Source organism: Convolutriloba macropyga, chromosome 2, assembly GCF_964194025.1.
Source record: "Convolutriloba macropyga chromosome 2, txConMacr16.3, whole genome shotgun sequence".
NCBI classification, from domain to species: Eukaryota; Metazoa; Xenacoelomorpha; order Acoela; family Convolutidae; genus Convolutriloba; species Convolutriloba macropyga.
Genome location: NC_134469.1, coordinates 54,717,494 through 54,736,754, shown reverse-complemented (window position 1 = coordinate 54,736,754; position 19,261 = coordinate 54,717,494). Strand labels below are relative to the sequence as shown.

The window sequence follows — 19,261 nt, the reverse complement described above, 5'->3', positions numbered from 1 at the left end:
GTCAGAACGACCCCTCGACAAGCAGTCGTAAATTCCCAACAACAACAACTTTAATGTTCACCCGTCTCATGGGGGGGGGGGTATCACAAACGGAAAATAGTATCCAAGAATTGAATAGTACGAAGACCATATTTTTAAATTTTTGGTAGGACTTAAATTTATTTTCACTGCTTACTCCTCCCCGAAGACCTAGAGAAAAGCACATTTTATCAATTGTCTCGAGAGAAACATTTATGGGCAAACAAATAAAGAGCTCTTACATTTGATTTTGATCTGGAATTTTAAACAACGAAGGACAATCGAAATAACAATCAATAGTAGAAAAATAGAGTGTATGTGACTATCAATTGTCCACCGAATGCTATCAGCAATCCACATAATTCGGTGATTCTATGAAAAGTGACTTCTGGCAAAGATGGAGTCTCCCGCCTTATTTGATTGTGCTTGCGATAAGCAGCAACCAATTCTACCATGATCCATCCATAGAGGCCAAATGTGAATGCGTAAAAATAGAAACGCCTTCAATATTGCGTTTTGTGTACCGATCTCATTTTTCAGACGTTTGAATATTATTATGCGAGATGCCAGATGAACGGGGAGCCAAGACGTTCAAAGAGCGAAAAACTTTTGGTGAGTAAACCAAGAGCTGGAGCATTTCTTTCTACTTGAATAGCATCTAAGGGATGAATGAATGTCTCGATTCTGTTCTCAAGCCTCTCGTCGTTATGGAGATTTGGGATTTTTATTCTAAAGGAACTTTACTCCCCTCAAATTATGCTCGCCATTTACAACACGTGCCATTACATAATAAGTCAATATGGCACGTCCGATTGGGGGTAAAAATAATGGGTCTTTCCCATTATAGCCCCCTCCCCCACGAAATTATAACCCCATTGTGGTATGTTTACCATGATGGGGCTGTAGGCTATGTGACCACTAAGCTGGTGGAGGAGGGGTGGGGCGGGGGGCTGTAATGGGAAAGACCCCAAAGAATATGCCCACACGGGGGGCATACGGAATAAGAGAGCCGAAATTTACATTATCATTGTTGATCAGTGAATTATTGGGTCTTTCCCATTATAACCCCACCCCCCCCCCCCCCCCCCACCTTAGTACCTTAGTGGTCAGATAACCTAGAGCCCCCCCCAATCACGGTAAACATGCCACAATTGGGGGGAGGGGACTATAATTTCGTGGTGGCTATAAAGGAAAGACTCGAATTATTAGTGAGTCTTTTCAGTTATCACACCCTCATTTTTTATGTAGCAACCTTTCCTTTGTACATTACGCAACCTTTCCCTCCCACGCAGTTACTGGGCACTTTCCCCTACGTAGCAGCGAACAAGCGAGTGACTTAAAGTGAATGACAATGGTGCGTCATTAACAAATGGGTCAGGGCTTGTAATGTGGAACTGAAATTGTTATGCTTAGTAAACACTGTCTATTTATTTTTTTATTCTAATTGCAGTTCATTTGTGTTTTTTAGCTCAGCGGAAGGAAGAGGCGTCAGGAATTCGGGCCAAGTTTCCCCAAAAAGTGCCTGTAATAGTAGAGAAATATCACAAGGAGAAGAGCCTTCCCGCCTTGGATAAAACAAAGTTCTTAGTGCCTCAAGAGATCACCATGTCGCAATTTGTTACTATCATCAGGTAAGTAAGAACAAAACTACTCATTTGTTCCTTTATATGAACTCCGTATCTAGACCGTTACTCTCACTATCTCAGTTGCTCTCACAAATCTAAGATAGCTAGCCTCAACGTAGTAGCGTCCAACCTGGTTGGATGGTGCTCACCAAACCTAAATGTGTCTACCACGAGAATGCGTGTACACCCCACACCCGATGAAATTACAGCCCCCCTTATGGTATATTTACCATGATTGGGGGATATAGGGGATATACCACTAAGCTGGGGAGGGGGGGGGGGTATAACGGGAAAGACCCAAAAAGGTAGTGTCTCTCCCAGGTGCACTTTAAGAAAGCAGTTTTAGATAGAAGTAAAGTTTCATTCAAATCAGCAATTTGCTTGTACTTAAATTCGCGTGACCAACCGACTAAATATTCCAAAAAACTCCGTAAATTAAACTAGTATTGCACTAAATGGCGACTATTTTCGAGTGAAAATGACCGATACAGTTTTTTCATGCATGGGTGAACTGGATCAAGGTTTTGGTTGGCATATTTTGTCTCAGTTGTAAATGGTTTCGGAAAAAAGCGTTTTTATTCGGAACGAATTTTCTGTTCTTCGTAGCAACCTATTTGAAACTAGGCCAATGTGTTTTTATGGTTCTACTTCTTTTCACCCCGATTTATTTAACCCCCGCATATTTTAACACCACATCATTTAACCGCTCTATCATTTAACTCCTCTATCATTTAACTCCTCTATCATTTCATCCCATCAATTAGCAGTCGACATTAAAAGCACGTTTTGTCATAATTAAGTGGATAAATTAATCCCACGTTCGGTTGTGATAGTTTCATATCAATTCCCATGGGCAACTGAGGCATGGCCATGGCCTGCGAGGCAGGACCAAATTATTATATTGCTAATTTATTAATCCTTATTTTATAGAAAGGTTAAAATCGGGGTGAAATGATAGAGGGGTTAAAAGATAGAGGGGTTAAAAGATAGAGGGGTTAAAAGATAGAGGGGCTAAGTGCTACAGGGGTGAATAAGTCGGGGTTAAATGATAGGGGGTTAAATGCATAGGTGTGAAAAAGCGGGACACCGTTTTTATTATAGAATGATTGGCTTTGTAATTAAACATATTTTGTAACCAGGGGGAGTATAACATAAAGAAAACGCTTGCGCTCTGTTTAGAAATAGAATGTCACTCAGCTCCACCCAGGCCTTCTACCTAATCGTGAACAACAAGTCAATCGCCTCAATGTCCACTACACTATCAGAGCTTTACAGAGACGAGCGAGACGCCGACGGGTTCCTATACATGACTTACGCATCACATGAGATGTTCGGAGAAGGAGCAGGATACGCAGACATGTGTTCAAACTTCGACTCAAATTCTGCCTCCGGTACCTCAAACATGCCACATTAGCCCTTGCTACAGTTATACTAGAACACCTTTGGAAATATTATCTAGCGTTCCCCTATTTGATACATACAGTTATTCCCAACAGTGCAAGAGCTACAACATCCTTGTCAATATCTCAATCAGACCAACATCGAAAATAGTTCACGTTGTCTGAAGTAGTGGCTCTGGTGGCAATTTAATTAATTCGGCATCTTAACCCTAACATAGTACGAAAATGAGTGACTGTAAAATAGTGAATCAAATTGAGAAAGATAAAATGTGCCTCAACGTGTAGCTAAAGGAATCATATCCTACAAAGATCAAAAATCTCAGTGTTCGAGCGAGAAATTATTGTCAATTATTTGAAGAAAAGAATGAGCCTGAAAGTGGAATAAGAGCTGAGTGCTTCAACCAATAGTTGTGTGAATAAGTTAATATCAATTGAACTTACAAAGTACCTCTTTTAACAGAGCAATAAAAGTTTTTAATTGAGTGAACAACTAATGCTACTGCTGCTGTAAAATACAGGTCTAACGTCCTTATATGGATGGGCACATTGTAATCACTGCTTTCCTTCTCTAACATTGGATTCGAATGGAAATTTGCTATTTGGATCTATTCTGTTGCGGAGCTAATATGGGCCTTTAAATTGCTTTTATCAAGTAATGGAGTTTGACTCAAACGTGAATACAGAATTACTGGAATTACTTTTCAGTGAAGTTAATCGAGGGAAGCTGAATTGATTTAAAAGTTTTGGGAATGTACAATTGCTATAGCTACATAAGACTTAAAAGTAAAAATTCTTAAGTTTTATAAAATTTTCAAGATATGCAGAAAAAACTGGTTGTCCAAAGCAGAATAGGTCCAGTAATGATGATAGAGCGGACAAATTGTAATGGGGAAAGCTGTTGTGTATGTGTAATGGTGCTTTATGTGGCTGTCAATTTTCAGTAACATCTAAACTAGAATAGTATTGCTATACGTAGATGCCCCGGTAGGTGCAAAACCTTCATCGGAGGTGGGGATGAGTCATCGTGCGTGCTACTGCTGCTTAATATATTGTATAATTAGGTTAGATAACTCCAAAGCATATATCAAATTCAACATAATCGCGTGAAAAAGGCTTTACCGATAAGCTTTTTCCATTGAATTAGTTAAAACAAAAATCCACAGTTAAATTGTTTGTGGTATTTTTTGAAAGTACAATTTCTTTGAATGTCTTTTTGACCTGAAGGGTGGCTTTGTGCATGAGAGCTGTTCTTGGAAAGTCTTTAATGTAGTCAAATCAGTGAGTGGGAATTTGTTTATTCTACTTTAAAACTTTGCTGAAACTGCCGTTTGGTACTTTGACTTACTATGCTTTTTAACGCAGGTACTGTTTCCTAATCTAAAGAATTGAATTGGCGAAATGATGAAATCATGAGACTGATTAATGTAATTATTTTCAGTGTCTTTTATTCAACTTCTGAGATTTCGGCAGTCGCGAAAAAAGCGTGATGTTAAATGATCTTTCTTGCGTGTCCTGATTTTTAAAATGGCTTTAACAATTGAAGATCATAGACCTTAGATCACAGACCGCAGTATTGTGTTTTAAAAACGTAAAAGCTTTGCAAGAATGAACCATTGCTTGTGAACAGACGCAAATTGTAAGTGGAAACAGTGCCCAACGTACTCCTGGTCATTTTTCATCAACTTTTTCTGTCCCTGGCGACCTCATTGTCAACTTACATTTAAATCGCTTGATGAAACGAAAGGAATTTTTTTTCCTTGTATATTGGCGAAAGTGAGTACCATTGGGATAGAAGCTGATTCGATTGTTTACTTTGGGAAGCAAAATTGATGAATTGTTTACAATTTTTGAGAGCTTATTTCCGATTCAATTATGTCACTCCTCCCTCTACGGTTTATGATTTAACAAAATACAGCTAGTGCTAAAGAATCATTTTTGTTAGGTTGTGCAAGTAATGCTAAAGTGGGAGGAGTGGTCATAGCCGGAACAAATCTGTTATATTTACGATAGGAGAGCTCTTCATTTTATTGATGCGTCTGTCCCTTATTCGCGACGGTTGTTCGCTTTGTTGTCCCATTCACCAGCGCGCCGCATCTCAAATTCTTAACGTCATTTCTCCTTATCTAAAGTCAATTTGCCTTCCGTATTTGGTATATTTAAACTGTTTAATTGTCTATGATGAAATTGGTATAAGCGAGCAAATATTTGTGGGATGAAAACAGTAGTGACACATGTGGCCAAAGATTTGCTATCAATTGTAGTTTGACATCAAACTGAGTTTTGTCTACTGGAACCAAACGTCTTAGCTTAGTTTTTAAATCTTGAACAGCATGCGTTCATTGCATTAATGGATTATAATTAAATAGAGGACGTTTGATAAGTGTTCTCTTAGCTCTTACAATTATAATACCAGCAAAGTGTGTGAAATATGATGATCTGTATGTAGCTTTTAACACAGTTTCACGTACATCATCCGTGGGCTGGGGGCCTTTGTCCTTCTAATTTTATCAGCTAAAGAGATAAAAGATCTCACTAATTGTGCAGAGATTGATTGGTAATCAAAATACGGAGAATAGAATAGGCCAAGTCAGCTTTCCGACAGATGGCTAAGACAAAGACCAAGTATATTTACTGTTGATCAGATCAACTTAATGCGGCTCTAGCAAATATGATATTGAGACCAGTTTCATCATTCACCTACCATTAGGCTAGACACTGTAACTAACTAACATCACACAAGAGCCAGATCATGTTCAAAGGCCTGGATCATCGTTTGGTAGTTTGGTCATATATGGAGCATCGCTTCGAATTGAACACACCCAGTTTAGAGAAAGGATTTCGAACCTACTATTGTTTAACATTTGATGATGTGATGGCAGTGAAAGGCCACGAGAAGCAGCGCGCTTGTAATGTATGGAAATCAGATCATGCTTTTTAAATAAATAAGTCCCTTGTCAAGTGTTTGATGTATAGGATGTCCTATGCAAGAATTTTAATGAACTGGTTGAAGATTGATGAAGATGATTATTAGATTCCGTTTCCGGTGCTATGTAGCTATTGCTTCCAATTTCAACCAACTTTAAAATTACTATCAAAAACGTGTGTTGTGTCCACTAAGTTGTGTATTAGCCATCATGTGACCAGCTAACCCCTTAACTACCCCCCCTCTCAATAATACTTATCTCCCACAACCCAATTTCATAACTACCCGCCTCCTAGATCCTTACTTGCCCCCAATCAACCTGCTACCGTACATGTGAAGTTGGTAAATATATGTAAATAATAGGCCTTACTATGTAATTGATGAATTTTAATTTTGAATTTGCAAATGTTGCAATTTACGTATCAGTATTACTATACAACAACTACTATTTGTTGCATTCAGAGATTGAGTATTTACTAGTGGTAATCTTTTTAAGACGGTTCAATTGATGAATAAATGCAAAATCAGTTTCCATGAGTGAGCAGAATAGAGTATTTTGTCATCAAATTTTTAATCGGCCACATTCTCAAAAATGAAGCGCTGAAGATTCCGAGTCTTGCCAAAGAGCGAATACCTTCAAATCAAAGGCTTTGAACGCTGCTTGTAAAAATCATAACCTGAGTAAAAATTACAAATTAACACCAGTGAGCTTAAAGTCAATTTCATTATCAGAGCCTAGTTTTAGATGGTTTCTCTGCTTCCCTTCGGAATTGAGTACAACTTAATTTGAGTCAAAGTTGGGGTCAATAAATCCGTCGTTTGAGAGAATTGTTAGCATTGAGTGATACTAGATCTAGCTTTTAGGGTTCAAGAGCCACTAGAAGCATTATTCATGTGTTCGCATTTGAGGAACAACATTTGCAGTAATTTCGGACTTCAGATGATTTTTTCGATAAAGCGATGACATGGCTGGGGCTCTTGTTGAGTTGTCCTTTTCACGACACGAACAGCGTTACAGTTTTTAAAATAGTTTTGTCAAATGTATCGTTAGAAGTTGCATAACGTTTCTAAAAAGTTTTTAATACCATTTTTCTTAATTATTTAAGTTAAAGCGGATGCGTCACTTTCCTGGTTTTGGTGTTAAGTTAATGAAAAGTACGTAACACCATGACTGGCGTTTAAGCTTGATACAAGCTTTGATTAGCTGCTTGCCTCACTAAAAAATTCTGCTCTCAGCTTGTAATTAGACTTCCCACACTTTTTCCAAGTGACCTGCGTCCTTACATTAAGTTCAAAAGAACGCTATTTTCGTTGATAACTTAATGAGTTATGTCGCATAAAAGGTTACTTTATCGAAGGTTACTTGTAGTCAATTTTCATTTTTACTTGTTTCAATTCCAACGAAGATTGTTTTTCTTTTTCCCTTGGTTTCAACCCCTGTATCTTTGCATAATTTAGTTTTATTGACGCGAGTTGTAGAATATTTTTTGATTTAAAAAACATTTTATCTGTTTTTCTTTCGAAAGGTTTTTGAACCTGTAGAACGATTTTCCAAGAAACCATGATTTAAAGAAATTTAATAAACGGCGAATATTTTATAACTATTTAATGATAAGAGAAAATTTGCTTCAGTTAATCAATTAAAAGCATCACCAAAAGAAATCCTGAGTTCACTGTTCGTCAAATGTAAATTTTAAATTAAAGTTGCAAAGCATGGAAAGTGTCAATTATCATCAGTTTCATTAGTATTTACGAGAAATTTGTTTTTTTTTATCACATATTGTCAGAAATTGGGATTTTAACTCTGACTCTAATATGTGTCTCCTATTTTGTCTCTTTGGCATGGATTAAGTTCGAATTAAGTAATCTGGGGTTTTTGAATAGAAAAATGAGCAGCGTCGTGAATTTACGAATTGCTCCACTGGAACAAACTCGGTCGAGCTTTTTCAAATTTTGCTCAAGTTCGATATTTTGAAAAGTTGACCTTGTGAAGTCAAAATTTGCAAATATTTTATTTTCAATATCTGTTGAAAGGTTAGTTATAAATTTATGTAGTCTGCCCAAACAAAAAGGTGTTATGTACTAATTCAACCCTCTTATGATCTAAAATCTTATGAGATTTCATTTAACATTACTTTTGAGTTGTCCTTTTTCATTAATAAGTCTCCCTTTTGTGGATAAAATCCCAAATAGCATGCTAAACTTAATGGCATTTCTGTTCAAACCCCTAATGAAATTGGGGCTAGGAAGTTTTCAACAGCCCTTCTTTTTGATTAGCAAGTTTTCGCTGACCGATTTTTTTTGCGTGTATGGAGATATAAACAAGTGGTATCATTTAAGAGCTTGTGAACAACTGTATATGTTTTTAAGGAAATTTGCTTTTTTTTCTTTGCTCAAAAAAATTGAGCCTCAGTGTTCTAAACTTCTCACTGCGCGTTTTAAGTTTTTGACTTTATGTTTCTTATTCATGTTTCTTATGCAGTTTTTGTTAGCCTTCTCTGTAAATTTCATTAATGTTGGTCGTCATTGTCCCTGCTATTCTTGCGTTCATTCATTTTCAATCTAGAGAAATTGGATCGTATTGGTGCTGTCTTTGATTATGTGATGTATACACACATTTTTTCATCGACTGTTGGGTTACAAAGGTAAAACAGTGGCAATTAGTCTTCCTTATCTCGCATTAGTAGAGTTTGAATTGCATAGTGTATTGAAATCACTAGAAGGCCACAAGCCTTAATTCAGTTTTGGAGTTTTTAATTCCTTATTTGGATTTTTTGCGTTTTTTCTATTAAAAGATTCCGAAAGTGACATTGGTCATTTTTAATAGAGATGAGTGTGTATGAATTTTTTTTCTTCTTCGCAGCGTCAACAAAATGCGTAAAAAAGTGCGGATTTTTTTTTCACTTTTTCAACTATGGAAATAACAATTTCTGAAGCTGGTATAGTGAATAGATTTCAGCAGCACAGAATAGGTTTTGAAGACATAATTTTCGAAAATTTTAGAAACAGCGGTATCTGAAAACTAGTTTTTTAAGAGCCTGTAGCTGTTTTCCTGTGTGGTTTTGTCTTTGAGGCACTACATTGTGTTCATTATGAAAGGATGAGCAATAAGAAGCTTGAGGTTTTTTGTATTTTTTCTAATTAATAGCCGCCCAGTGATTGCCGGATTATGGCCCTCTCTTGGTTTTCTTGCAGTCCAACGATTGTATTGGTGATCTGTTTTTTGAAAATATTTCCACTTTTTTAAAGATGTTTCCGTGACTTCTGAGTTTTTGAAACGGAATCAAAAGGTAAAGCTTGGAGGGTATTAAGTTGATAGAGGGACAAAAAGTTTTTTGTTCTTTTTGAAAAAAAATCCTCTGGAGACTTCAGGTCTATCGCAACTATTTTCTGGCAATCTCTTTAAAATTTTTCGACGTTTGATTTTGCCGGATCTTTTATTTTTCGTTCAAGATATTTCTTTGATGAACGTTTTCGAGTTCTTTTTTTGGTAGGAACCCTTGATATTCAACATGTTGGTAACAAAAGTATGCAAATGAAATGCTGCTATTATTTTCATTTCATTGGCTTGATCAATTTTTTGGATAGTATTTCAAGACTTTTCCTGCTTTGTTTTACTTCAAACAAAAAATTGTAAATATTTGCAGCCCTTCGCCATTTTGACTAGTTTTTCTATGTTACCTTCATCATCGCTCATTCTGTCCAAATTACTTTAAAGATGCTCAGCAATCGGAAGTGAGCATATTCAATATGAAAAACCAATTCTATGTTTGAGACAGAATAAATCCATCGATGAGATTTTGAAACGGAATGAAAAGGTAAAGCTTGGCGGGTATTAAGTTTCAAGAGAGCTTTAGTGGGCTTTAGTAATTCTTTAAGCGCTTAGAGTGATTTAATTGCTAGAAAGGCCCTTATTCAAGGTCATTTGATCATTTTCAGTAGTTTTTGAGACCAGAATGGTGCACTTTTTCTTGTTTTTAGTCAATTTTTGAGTGTTTTGGTTGATTAGTCTTGAACTGATGGTTGTAGCAGTTTTTAAGTCTTTTGCGAGACTTAATGAGCTTTATTTTGGTACTTCAAACAGCTACACGATAATTTTTCCAGCCTAACGGCAATGCAATGCAAATGTTTCCAACAATTTTTGAATCACCAATATAAGCATTTTTTTTAAAAAATGTAATTTTTTCAAGAATTTGAAATTTTATTTTTCAGTTTTTCTAGCCTCCGGAGTCAGAAAATCTTCTCCAGGTTTGATAATAGGAATAGTTTCAAGTGTCAATGGAATGGTTTTCAACATTTTAATGTCACGATTTTTAGCAGTTTTTTGATAAAATTTGCAGTTTTTTTTGAAAATTTGTCGTTTTCCAGCATCAGGGGCCATGAAACCTCGTCTAGACTTTGGTAAGAGGTTGCTGTATAGTTCCTTTATGCCATGGAACATATTTCAACAATTTACTTAGAAAGTAAATTGATAAAATTTGAACCTGTAGAATGATTCTCCAAAAAATCATGATTTAAAGAAATTTGATAAACGCCGAATTTTTCATATAACTATTTAATGTTAAGAGAAACTTTGCGTAATTTATTCAACCACAAGGATCTTCAAAAGAACTCTTGAATTTACAGTTCTTCAAATGTAAATTTTTAATTTCAATTGCAAGTTATGTAAAATATCAATATCATTTGTCTGTTTTATATCAATATCATTTGTCTGTTTTATTGGTATTTGCGAAAAGGTTTAATTTTTTCATCACATACTGTTAGAAATTGGGATTTTAAGTCTGATTCTATTATGTGTCTCCTATTTTGTCTCTTTGGCATGGCTTAAGTTCGAATTAACTAATCTGGGGTTTTTGGATAGAAAAATGGGCAGCGTCGTGAATTTACGAATTGCTCCACTGGAACAAACTCGGTCGAGCTTTTTCAAATGTTGTTCAAATTCGGTTTTTTGAAAAGTTGGCCTTGTGAATTTAAAATTTGCAAGTATTTCAAAATGTTAATCATTTATGTAGTCTGCCCAAACAACAAAGTGCTATGTACTAATTCAACCCTCTTAAGATTTAAAACCTTGTGAGAACTCCTTTGGCCTTACTACTGAATTGATCTTTTTAATTAATAAGACCTCCTTCTTTTTTGGATATAATGCCTGATAGCATACTAAACTTTATGGCCTTCCTGTTCAAACACCAATAATTTGGGGCTAGGAAATATATAACCGCCCTACTGTTCGGTTAGCAAATTTTTGCTGACCGATTTTTTTGTAGACAGATACAAGTGGCAATATTCAGAAGTTCTTGAACAACTGGATTGTTAACGAATTTTTATAATTTTTTTTCCTCAAAAAAGTGAACCTCGTTGTTCTAAACTTTTCACTGTGCGTTTAAATTTTTGACCTTTTCATATTTCTTATGTAGTTTCTGTTACCCCTCTCTGTAAGTTAAGTTAATAATCGCCGTCATTGGCCCTGCTATTCTTGTGTTAATACATTTAATCTATAGGAATTGGATCGTATTGTTGCTGTCTTGGATTAAAGGATGATTACACACATTTTTTCATCGACTGTTGGGTTACACAGGTAAACCACAGTGGCAATCATGTCGCATTAGTTTCCCTTAGCTCACTTTATTAGACTTTGAATTGCATAATGTGTTAGAATTGCTGGAAATGCCTCCATTTTTGGCCTTCAGTCATTTTTGTAGTTTTTGATCCCTTAGTTTGATTTTTGCGCCTGAACTGTTAAATGATTCCTAAACTGACGTTGGTCACATTTAATAGGGATGACTTCCTGGGAATGCTTTTCCCTCTTCTTCATGGTTTTTCAAGGTATCTGCGTTGGCAGCGCCAATTAGATGCGTAAATGTTTGGAATTTTTGTTTTCTCATTTTCTTCAACTTTGGAAACAACACTTTCTAAAGCTGGAGCCTGGTTTAGTAAACAGATTGCAGCAGTGCAGAATAGGCTTTGAAGACAGTTTGTCAGAAATTACAGGTACTTAACTGTATCTGCAACTAATTTTCCAAGAGCGCGCAGCTTTTTTCCTGCGTGCTTTTGGCATTGAGGCACTACATTTTGTTCATTCTGAAAGCATGAACACTAAGAAACTTCAGAGGTTCTTTCTAATTAATGGCCGCCCAGCGATTGCTGTTGCTATTTTCGGCCCTCTCTTGGTTTTTGCAACCCAAAAAGTTTGGATTTTATTATTGATCTGTTTTTTAAATATGTTTCCACACCTTTTTCCAGGCCTTTTGAGTTTTTGAAACGGAATCCAAGGGTAAAGCTCGACGGCTTAACATATTAAGTTGCAAGAGGGCGCCATGGCTTGTTTTAGTAGTCCTTTACGTGCTCAGAGTGGTGTAGTTGCTGGAAAGGCCTTTTTTAAGGTCAAAGCATCGTTAGTAGTTTTCGAGACGAAAATGGAGCAATTTTTGTTGTCATTTTTGAGTTTCTTGGTTGATTAGTCTTGAACTGACGGTTGTCAAAGTTGATAAATGTCTGTTGCCCATATAATTACTCTTTTTGAGCTATATATTGGTACTGCAAACAGCAACACAAAATTTGATACCAACTTTTCCAGCCTCACAAACCTGCATTTGTTTCAGACTGAATGAGGTACTGCATTGTTTTTATTGGCAATGGAATGGTTTTAAAACATTGATGTCACGAATTTGATAACATTTGTTATTTCTTGTTGAGTTTTCCTAGCCTCAGGGGCCAGAAAACTCCTCCAGGTTCTGATTATTGGCTAATGCATAATTTTTGTGTCAATGGAATGGTTTTCAACTTTTTAATGTCACGAACTTTAATTTTTTGATAAAACTTGCAGTGTTTTTGAATTGTTTTCATTTTCAGTCTCGGGGGCCATGAAATCTCCTCTCGACTTTGGTATTAGGTTGCTGTATAGTTTCTTTATGCCATGGAATGGTTTTCAACAATTTAGTCACAAAATTTTTGCAAGTTTTGATGAAGTTTAAACCTGTAGAACATTTCTCCATGAAACCATGATTTAAAGAAATTTAATAAACGCCAAGGTTTTCATAACTATATAATGTTTATGAGAAATTTTGTTTAAATTAATCATTTAAAAGCATCACCAAAAGAAGTCCTGAGTTTACAGTTCATCAAAAGTAAATTTGATTTTAAGTCTGGCTCTATTATGTGTCTACTATGCTGTCTTTTTGGCGTGTTTTTAGTTCCAATAAAGTAATCTTGAGTTTTTGGTTACAAAAATGAGCAGCGTTGTAAGTCTACGAATAGCTCCACTGGAACAAACACGATCGAGCGTTTTCAAGTTTTGTTGGAATTCGATATTTTGAAAAGTTGGCGTTGTGAAGTCAAAACTCGAAAATATTTTTTTCCAATGTCTGTTCAAAATGTACTAAATCAGCCCTCAAAGGATCGAAAACCGTAGACTACTTCAACCTTACATTTTAGTTTTTCTTTTTCATTGATGAGTCTTCCTTTTGTACATGTAATGCCAAATAGCATTATAAAATTTGTGGTATTTCTGCTAAAACCCCCCAATGAAATCGGGTCTTTATAACAGCACTACTTTATAACAGCCCTACTTTGGTTTGCAGATTTTTGGTGACTGATTTTGTTTTTGTGGAGAGTTAAACACAGATTGTCAAGGAGACTTTCAATTTTTTTCCTCAAAAAATTGAGCCTCAGTGTTCTAAACTGTTCACTGTGCTTTTTAATTTTATGGTTGTATGTGGTTAATCTTTTAATTTTCGTATGTAGCCTTCACTTTAAATTTCTTTAATTGTCCTCGTCATTGTCCCTGCTTTTCTTGCTTTCATACATTTTCTTTTATCTAGAGAAATTGGATCAAATTGGTGCTGTCTTTGATTTTGGGATCTATACACACATTTTTTTATCGACTGTTGGGTTAAAGGTAAAACAGTGACAATTAATTCGCATTAGTTTCCCTTATCTCGCCTTAGTAGACTTTGAATTGCATAGTGTACTGGAATCTCTAGAAAGCCCTAAATTTGTGGCTTTAATTCAGTTTTGGAGTTTTTAATTCCGCATTTTGATTTTTTTGCGCTTTTTCTATTAAATGATTCCGAAATTGACATTGGTCACATTTAATAGAGATGAGTTTGTATGCATTTTTTTCATCTTCTTCGCAGCGTCAACAAAATGCGAAAAGTGGGGAATTTTTATTTCTCAGTTTTTGCAACTTTGGAAATAACAATTTCTGAAGCTGGTATAGTAAATAGATTTCAGCAGCACAGAATAGGTTTTGAAGACATAATTTTCATAAATTTTAGAAACAGCGGTATCTGAAACTCGTTTATCAAGAGCCTGTAGCTGTTTTCCTGTGTGGTTTTGGCTTTGAGGCACTACATTGTGTTCATTCTGAAAGGATGAGCAATAAGAAGCTTGAGGTTCTTTGTATTTTTTCTAATTAATAGCCGCCCAGCGATTGCGGGATTATGGCCCTCTTGGTTTTTTTTGCAGTCCAAAGATTGTATTGGTGATCTGTTTATTGAAAATATTTCCACTTTTTTTAAAGATGTTTCCGTGACTTCTGAGTTTTTGAAACGGAATCAAAAGGTAAGGCTTGGAGGGTATTAAGTTGCAAAAGGGCCAAAAAAAAAATTTGTTTGTTCTTTTTAAAAATCCTCTGGAAACTTCAGGTCTATCGCAACTATTTTCTGGCAATCTCTCTAAAATTTTTCGACGTTTGATTTTGCCGGATCTTTTATTTTCGTTCAAGATATTTCTTTGATGAACATTTTCGCGTTATTTTTGGTAGGAACCCTTGATATTCAACACGTTGGTAACAAAAGTATGCAAATGAAATGCTGCTATTATTTTTTTCCATACTAAAGAAGCTGTGTGCTTCCTTGTTTGGCCAGTTTTGTACAATTGTTATTCTGGACAGGTTGGGCATTTCATTGGCTTGATAAATTTTTTGGATAGTATTTCAAGACTTTTCCTGCTTTGTTTTACTTCAAACAAAAATTTGTAAATATTTGCAGCCCTTCGACCTTTTGTCTAGTTTTTCTAGGTTACCTTTATCATCGCTCATTCTGTCCAAATTACTTTAAAGATGCTCAGCAATCGGAAATGAGCATATTCAATATGAAAAACTAATTCTATGGTTGAGACTGAGTATATCCATAAAGCCCAATTTTAAATGTCCGGGTTTGAACTTTGTTCTAATTAGTCTTATTTACAATTTCTAATGCTTTTTGCGAATAATGCTAATCCATTTTTCTTTAATTAAGCCACAGCAGCTTGTGTAACTAACAGGAGCTTGAGGTCTGATCGAAGTAAGTCACTTTTGACTTTTTTGTAAATGAATCGTTTTTTTTCTTGCTTTAATCCCAATCTCTGTCTGGTAAATCAATGTTTTCTTTTTTCCTGCGATTTGTAGTTATGGTATGTTTGAATAGGTATTTTTATGTAATTAATATAATTAAAACTGTGAAATGAAGCCGCCCGAAGAACTTTTAATGTTTTCCGGAAGTCATACCAATCAGTGTTTTTGCTACTGAAAGCATAGAGTATTGCAAGCGTTTAAGGTCTTGAAAATGAGGTTTCGATCAAGGCACGTGAAATAGTTGGGCAACAACGACACAAGTGAAAAAAACTTGATGAATACAATCGTTTTGAAAATCGTATTTATCAATCTAAGTGTTTATTCATCTGAAACAAGCTTACCAGAAATGGCTCTGGAGACAACTTAAACCATTCAGTATTGACAACTCAAAAATGGGAAAGTTGTCGATCGTTAATAAAATTGATGGAAATCGTCCCATGCAATGAATAGAACCACTAAGTAATGATAATTGAAATAATTGACAAGTTTTGGGGTTATTTTTAATGTAATGAGGCTTCAAAAATTTTAATCTTTAGTTGAGGTCGTTTTTATTTCGTTTTTTTTGCAAAGATTTAACCCTTGCGTGCCTCAAATTTAAATTTTTAGTTGTATTTTTTTATTTTAGGCTTTCAGTTTTAATTGTTTCTCGTTTTGGTCTGATCTTTATGGAAAGGTCAGTTCTTTGATCTTATTTGGTAGCGGCTTTGCTTTGTTGTGGTTCTAATTGCTGTAATTAACTGACTTCTCAAACCAGTATTTGTGTGTAGTTTTGATGAATGAAGAGATTATTGCTAACGTAAAAATACCATTTGTTTTTCAGAATCTTGCGTCTATAATGCATTCATGTTTTTACTTAATATTATGTGACCCGAATAGTCAATCAATCTCAAACTAGTTATAATTTTTGTTATCACTGAATTGTTTAAATGATAGGCCGCAGATTTGAGCATTACATGCTGGCCATAAATGAGAGAAGCATGGTTTTTACAACAAGATTAACTTAAGCATGTTAAGTTTTTAAGTAATCTTTCTTGTCCTCTAGTTTGTGGATCAGCGCGCTCCAAATCAGCTTAAAACAGTCGAAAAATTTAATGCTCTATCAGAAGAATGTGATTGTATTTGCATGCACGCGTATTTATTCCGATCGAGTGAATTTTGGCGGCGTGAATAAATATTTTCTTTGCACGATGAATGAAAGTAGCCTGTTCAATTAAGAAAGAAAGAAAGAAGGGACAATTTTTTTAACGTGACCGAACCTTTAAATAGATATAAGGTCAGTCAAATTAATGTCCACGTCATTTTTCGCACAGCTAGTTGCGACCTCGCTCTTGCAAAATTTTCTAACAATGGACACCGGTTTGCCGAAAAATAGCAACAATAGATCTTTGACATCCAATCACAGAAAGCTAATGATAGCTAAAAACTAAACAAGCAAAGAAACTGTTTTTACTAATTTCTTTTTGTATTTAAGTGAGGCTAAATAAAGCAATTTGCTTTAGGCAAGCATGTATGATTCCATATAGTTCTCACTAATGCGGCTTTTTTGATCTATTATGGAATCCTACTATTTCTATCCTACAATTAAGCAATCTTCTTTTATAGACATCTGCAGACCCTAGTTATCTGTACAACTAAAATCGAAAGACAAAACTTCGCCGAAATATTAAAAAGTTACGAAAAGATGAAAGTTTAAGTTCAAAAAATTGTTCAGTCGTCCTTTTTAACTTTTTGATGCGAATGTCCTATGATACACTGTCAAAAACCTACGTAAACTTGAAGGCTTAATAAACCAAATGTACCAAGTTTTAAATAATTTCCCGACTTTCTTTGATTAATGAACAGATTAGATTAGATTAGATTAGATTTAAATTCAGATGGTAGACGATATAGAGAGTTTTTGTACAGAATATAAAGTTCAATCACTTTGCCACCTTGGCCACCATACGAGTCAATTGACTCTACAAGAGGTGCCCAGAGAAAAAAAACGTGCAATACCTAATAAAACATATCAAAAAACATCTTTACTGTCCAAATAATATGCCCTATGTTTAATTCGAATCGAAAAATTTCGTTTTTAGATATTTGTTTGAATTATTTTTTTAGCAAGGTAGTTAAACATTTTTAGGATTGAAAATCTCAAGGATTTTTTCTGAGTCTGTGTTTTGACTTTTGGAAAAGGGATGAGTGACTTAATGGATGCCCGCGTGTTCGGCCTGTTACTATCAACATCAAGAAAATTCAATGGAGAGGAGAAACTTTTGTAATGTGATCCAGGATCTCTTTTACAAGAGCGACAAAATATAAATCAAAAACTGATTTATATTTTGACGCTGTTGTCCGTTAACGCTTAAAAAGATACCGTACATGGTCTCCTCTCTTCTTGAAAAAGATAGTCTTTAAAATGCGTTTTCGTAAACAAAATAGAGCTTTTTTTTACTGAACCGTAAGCTAAAATGACATAGGATATCATTGGTTTGGCGTAACTATTATACATTTGTAATAAAAAAGTTTTCGAGAAAAAGGTTCTGGCGCGGAACAGCATTCCGTTGAATTTTGCTAATTTTTTGTCAACATGTTCCATGTGTAGACCAAAATTGAGATGCTTATCTATGAACACTCCTAGATATTTAAACGGAACAACTTCTTCAAGCAGTTCGCCTAATAGCAGATTTTTTGATTTTCGTACATTCCGACCGAAACCCATAACTTTACATTTCTGACTGTTAATGACAAGTTTGTTTCTTGAAGACCAATTTTCACATTTTTTCACGTCATTAGTGAGCTTTTCCTCAATTTCCAAATTTATGCCTGATGTTAAAATTGTTATGTCGTTGCAAAAAGTGCTATTTTTGAACTTCCTGGAACATTTTGAGGCAGATCATTGATAAACAAAAGAAACAGCAACGGACCCAAAATTAATTTTTATGGAACACCTACATTAATTTCCATTTTTTGGACTCTTTTGATCCTTGGACTACAAATTGTGATCTATCTGACCGGAATGAATCAATGAGTGTATTAATTTTTCCTCGAAAGCCTAGATTTTGTATTTTCTTCCTAAGAAGTGAATGATTAATTGTTTCAAATGCCTTTTGAAAGTCACCGAAGCAAGCAAAACCCATTTTTGATGATTCAATAACTTTTCGCATCAGTTATGGAACTGAGGCGATGGCGTGCGCGCATGAGCGTTTTGGCGCAAATCCGAACTTTTCATTTGAGAAGAGTTGATGTGATGTTTTTCGGGGAATTCAACCATCCTTGTATCCTTGACTTTTTCAAACACTTTAGTTAGGGATGATAATAGACTGATTGATCGATAGTTTGAAGGGTTTTCAAAATTTCCATCTTTATGTAGTGGAATTACCTTAACTGTTTGACAAACCGGGAAAAATCCTTCTTGAGTGCTCCTATTAATCAGCCTAGCCACATTATAGCTGACTACTGAAGCTACAAGTTTAAAAGTTTGTTACCAATCCCATCATGGCCCGCTGAGCTTTTGTTTTTCAATGAACATCTTATGTTGAATATTTCCTTGGTGTCAACAGGAAATAAAAAAGTTTTGTCGTGACATGGTAAACCTGGCTCATTATCTACATTGTGAAAATTTGTGTTACTCACTTTCTTCCTTAAGTCGATAAAAAAGTAATTAAATTTTTCCACATCAATGTCTTCTACTGATTTCTTCCTTTGACCTAGGCATTCTTTGAACAATTTAAGTTTTTGTGCTGAACTACCTGATATAGTCAATTTTTCATTATAGTGTTTGCGAGCAATTCGCACTTCATTTGTTACCTAATTACGTTAATTGTTTGAACCGGACTTCATTAGTACTATTTGGGTGAGATATGAGTGTATCATGCGCATGATCTCTCTTGCTGACGGGATTTTTCAACTTGTTTGTCATCCAACTGTTTTTGAAGATTTTTTTTTCTTAATTGGGCATTTATCATCAAAAACTTGTAGA

The 19,261-nt window shown here is 35.2% G+C and overlaps 2 protein-coding genes across 4 annotated transcripts in view; one reads left to right on the top strand and one right to left on the bottom strand.

The window, feature by feature from the left end:
- The window catches only part of LOC142334506 (WD repeat-containing protein 13-like), a 224,384-nt gene that overhangs the window by 125,825 nt on the left and 79,298 nt on the right, over positions 1-19,261 (bottom strand). The gene's annotated exons all lie outside the window — the stretch shown is intronic.
- Positions 407-6,533, top strand: LOC142334505 (microtubule-associated protein 1 light chain 3 beta-like). Its single transcript, XM_075382595.1, has 3 exons — positions 407-630; positions 1,487-1,649; positions 2,823-6,533. Exons 1-3 carry the CDS (start codon positions 582-584, stop codon positions 3,055-3,057), a joined length of 447 nt encoding a protein of 148 aa, XP_075238710.1. The 5' UTR covers positions 407-581; the 3' UTR covers positions 3,058-6,533.

Excerpts from the sequence above, each read along its gene's own strand:
- LOC142334505 (XM_075382595.1), top strand. The coding sequence starts at position 582 with ATGCCAGATGAACGGGGAGCCAAGACGTTCAAAGAGCGAAAAACTTTT. Across the intron at positions 631-1,486 it reads CAAAGAGCGAAAAACTTTTG|CTCAGCGGAAGGAAGAGGCG; the intron begins GTGAGTAAACCA and ends TGTGTTTTTTAG. Across the intron at positions 1,650-2,822 it reads CAATTTGTTACTATCATCAG|AAATAGAATGTCACTCAGCT; the intron begins GTAAGTAAGAAC and ends CGCTCTGTTTAG.